We start from the raw sequence: 4,950 nt of genomic DNA, 5'->3' as shown, positions 1-4,950 counted from the left end.
CAGTCTCTTGTTTAACACAGTAACAATCCAGTCTCTTGTTGAACACAGTAACAATCCAGTCTCTTGTTTAACACAGTAACAATCCAGTCTCTTATTTAATACAGTCACAATCCAGTCTCTTGTTTAACACAGTAACAATCCAGTCTCTTGTTTACCACAGTCACAATCCAGTCTCATGTTTACCACAGTCACAATCCAGTCTCATGTTTACCACAGTAACAATCCAGTTTTCATTTACCACAGTAACAACCCAGTCTCTTGTTTAACACAGTAACAATCCAGTCTCTTGTTTAACACAGTAACAATCCAGTCTCTTGTTTAACACAGTAACAATCCAGTCTCTTATTTAACACAGTCACAATCCAGTCTCTTGTTTAACACAGTAACAATCCAGTCTCTTGTTTACCACAGTCACAATCCAGTCTCATGGTTAACATGGTCCCAATCCTTAATTTATTGATCTACAGTATGTAGTATCTGTTAAACTTTTAATAACAAACAATCATCACATCCATAAATAAAACCCTTCAGTTTATGTGAAACATTTTAGTAACAAACAAATGCATGCTGAAGAGAGACAGTTAAAACCTAAATAAAATAAAAGATTTAGTTTTATCAAAAGAAAAAAATTTGCATATTTTGTAGATATTATTATGACAATAATATATGTATCTGATACAAGAATAATTAAAATAAGTGCAAATATTGTCATAAAACAACAACTAGAGACTAAAGGAAGATTCGATAAAGTACTATATATCTGTTATAAGTGTGTACATATTGTTCATAGAGATTCTTCCTAATGATTAGTTAAAGTACAAAGTTTTAGTGTAACATTCTGTAAGGTGTCATGTCCTCAAAGTCTGCTGTACTCTGACAAACTACTATATTTTAACACAGTCAAGATATGTAGTATGTACCTTAGTTTAATCTACTATTTATAAGCTATAGATCAAGGCAAAGCTTATGGTATAACAGCTCCTTTAAGACTGTATTAAACAGTTACCAAGTTCAACTGTAAAACACAACTTTTAATAATCTAAACTTCTCTGTATTACATGAAAGATTCTAATCAGTCATGTTTTTTATATACCATAGGTTTTAAAACTAACAGCTACGGTACCTTAGCAAGTCTGTTCATCCGTTCCTTGGAACTAAAGGATTTTCCTGGAGTGGAGGTTTGTGTACTTCCGTCAGCTTGGACTCCAGGCCAAAGCCTCAAATCATGGATCCCCTGACGTAAGGCACTACCAAGAAATATGTTATTTTTCATGGAATTTTTACACCAGTATTATATCTAAAAATATAATCAAGACTGAAATAACGATGTATAATTATCATAACCTGTACATTTCATTAAAACCTAACATCTTATAATGATGTATAATCATCACATCTGATGAGCAGCTGGAGTCTACAGCAATCTGGTTATGACCTCAGCAAATAACTGGTTATTTCTATGAATATCAATGAAACACTGCCATGGTAAATTTTTGCACCTTGACTTTTTCAAGACACTCTAACAATGTGTCTAGACTTTATAGCTTTGTTTAGAACACCTGGAGCACATATAACATAGATTTGTTACAGATTCAATACTCCTGATAGATATGTTAATGTCCAGAATACTCCCGATAAAGATGTTAATGTCCAGAATACTCCCAATAAAGATGTTAATGTCCAGAATACTCTTGATAAAGATGTTAATGTCCAGAATACTCCCGATAAAGATGTTAATGTCCAGAATACTCCCGATAAAGATGTTAATGTCCAGAATACTCCAGGCACAGATGTTAATGTCCAGAATACTCTTGATAAAGATGTTAATGTCCAGAATACTCCCGATAAAGATGTTAATGTCCAGAATACTCCCGATAAAGATGTTAATGTCCAAAATCAGCAAAAATGTAAGTAGTATGACTATGTAAATGTTGACATTAAAAATATTTTGTTTGTGAATAATAAAATATGAATTTAGGTGTAGACTTTACAATTTTTTTTTCTAAATATATTTATAACTACTTAATTTTACTAATTTTTAATGTACTTTTACATGTTAATTCTAACTCTGTTTAACTCTTTCAGCACAAGCTCATTCCCCAGAACCAACATCATAATCATTCAACTTGTTATAGTTTTCATGCTATAACTTTTAAATTAGTATGTGTATGTTAATGCAATTTGGTAGATTATCAGTAAACATTACAAGGCTTTCATAAGCAAAATATCAGATTTTTTATTAAGTCTTAAGGTTTGTTAAGCAATGTTTTTCTCATGCTTTTTTTTTTTTTTGCATGTTGCCTATCCAACAAGCAAAGTGATTTTCATTTTAAGATTAAAAATACTTTTCTGCATTAGAACATTTTCAAATTTCACATGCAAAATTGTTATAACATCCAGATAGTTATTGAACGTTGAAGAAAAAACAACATATTTTATCTGTTATTTTCACTGTTTAATCTTTATATGGGTTCAGTGGATTTGATCGATCTCATAACCACCACAAAAAATTAGGAAATAAATACAAATTATGCTTTTTTTGTTCTAGAATGACTACAGGTTATAACAAGAAAACACAAATCCTTAGACTAAATAGCTTAAATCTCACGTCATTATACATTTATATATATTATATTGACCTTTCAGCCATGCCTGGCTAACAATAATTTAAAACTAACCTTTAGTCTTTACAAAATAACCTGTCTTGGCTGTGTTTTAGTAGACTAGTATTTTGTAAAATACAGTCATATTTCATTTATTATACATTATATATGTATAACATAGAACAGTAAATAAAGATGTAAAGCAAACAATTATCATTTCTAGTTATGACCTTTATACTCGGTTACTGCTTGACGTAGGTTGCTAAGCCTTATAAAATTTCACATGTGAAGGATGTGAAACAAAATAAATTTTTAGGTTTTATATACACAGTTGAATAATTAAAAAATCATAAATTACTACATTAATATCATAGAATTCCATTATAATTTATCAAGCTTAATAACTAAGATGTATTTTAGTCTAAAAAAATATGAAATTTTAAGCAGACTACAGACACAACTTACCAGCTTGAAGATTTGTATCGAAAGAACGAGGTGATGTCATAATACTTGAAAATGGCTGAGAAAGCCACTAGGGGGACATTCTGAGGTTTCAATTGGTTATTGATACCAAACTTATTGACATAAATTCATAAAATAGTAGTTCAATAAAATTTTGAATGCAAGTCAACAAACATGATGATGTGGCCTTTGATCCGTATGAAAAGGGTTAATCAATTTTAACTCACAAATGTTTTAAAATCACTATTTTTGTCTCTTTTTTTTCAGTCTTATTTAGGGTAATTCATTATTAAAAATATTAATATTTTCCTTACTACAGCTGCAAAGAGTTTTGCCTGTAAATAAAAAAACCCTCTTGTAAATTTAAAAATGTTTCTGCCCATCCCAAAGAATAACTATTTTTACTAAGAATATATCAACCTTTGAAAATATATTATACATTTCTTCTTTTTCAAATGTTTTCTTTAATTTTTGTACAGGCCTTGGTTATAACCTAGTTATGGTGCCACATCAAATGGTTTGATCATTCACTAATGCTTTGAAAACACCTATAAAGTTTAAATATGATTGGATAGAGCAAGAATTAGACTATCATATAATAGTACAGAAAATATATAGGTTTAATAGATATTAGACTATCATATAATATTAGAGAAAATATATAGGTTTAATAGATATTAGACTATCATATAATAGTAGATAAAATATATAGGTTTAATGGATGTTTGTTTATAGTTTCTGTAAATGTTTCTTTGTGAATTGTAAAACAATTATTAAACTATTTCTGTTTGAAATCTTCTTCAATAGAAAGACATCAGATGACATGTGATGAGCTTTTACAGTTTAGAGATGAGTTGAATGGGTAATAAATAAAACTTTATTTAAAGTTCAACACAGTAAAATAGTGTATAATGTTTGAGAAGGTTCTGTCATCATTAGTGAGTACAGTAGATTATTATAAAATATTCTGATGGCAAATCTGTATTTAATACTATTTTTATGTTTATCCTATTGACACAACATAGATAAATTGGCTAAATGGCTACTTAATTATTTTTGATTGCAAAAGTAATATCATTTTAAATAAAAAATTATTCCCCTTATCATAGATAGTAAAACATGTTTTCATTGTTAATATATTTGACTTATAAAAGATCAGTGTGGGATTACTATATATTTGAAAAACAAGCATAATGACAACAGAAAATGGAAGGTAACTGATTAATAAACCAGTGTTGTAGGGATGTAGTGAACAAATGGAAGGTAACTGATTAATAAAACCAGTGTTGTAGGGACATAGTGAACTAATGGAAGGTAACTGATTAATAAAACCAGTGATGTAGGGACATAGTGAACTAATGGAAGGTAACTGATTAATAAACCAACGTTGTAGGGACATAGTGACCTAATGGATGGTAACTGATTAATAAACCAATGTTGTAGGGATGTAGTGAACTAATGGATGGTAACTGATTAATAAAACCAGTGATGTAAGGATGTAGTGACCTAATGGATGGTAACTGATTAATAAAACCAGTGATGTAGGGATGTAGTGAACTAATGGAAGGTAACTGATTAATAAAACCAGTGATGTAGGAACGTAGTGAACTAATGGATGGTAACTGATTAATAAAACCAGTGATGTAGGGATGTAGTGACCTAATGGAAGGTAACTGATTAATAAACCAATGTTTTAGGGACATAATGAACTAATGGAAGGTAACTGATTAATAAAACCAGTGTTGTAGGGACATAGTGAACTAATGGAAGGTAACTGATTAATAAACCAGTGATGTAGGGATGTAGTGACCTAATGGAAGGTAACTGATTAATAAACCAATGTTGTAGGGACATAGTGAACTAATGAAAGGTAAACTGATTAATA

At 29.8% G+C, this 4,950-nt stretch overlaps 1 protein-coding gene across 1 annotated transcript in view; it reads right to left on the bottom strand.

Moving 5' to 3' along the window:
- LOC106468292 (phosphatidylinositol 3-kinase catalytic subunit type 3-like) overlaps positions 1-4,950 on the bottom strand; it is a 37,013-nt gene that overhangs the window by 26,205 nt on the left and 5,858 nt on the right. Inside the window, exon 3 of the mRNA XM_022396631.1 lies at positions 1,119-1,247. Coding sequence (XP_022252339.1) covers positions 1,119-1,247 — 129 coding nt within the window. The remainder of the gene's footprint in view (positions 1-1,118; positions 1,248-4,950) is intronic.

Source organism: Limulus polyphemus, unplaced genomic scaffold (assembly GCF_000517525.1).
Source record: "Limulus polyphemus unplaced genomic scaffold, Limulus_polyphemus-2.1.2 Scaffold2950, whole genome shotgun sequence".
Lineage (NCBI taxonomy): Eukaryota > Metazoa > Arthropoda > Merostomata > Xiphosura > Limulidae > Limulus > Limulus polyphemus.
The sequence above is the reverse complement of the archived record's forward strand: the minus strand, read 5'-3'. Positions and strand labels throughout refer to the sequence as shown.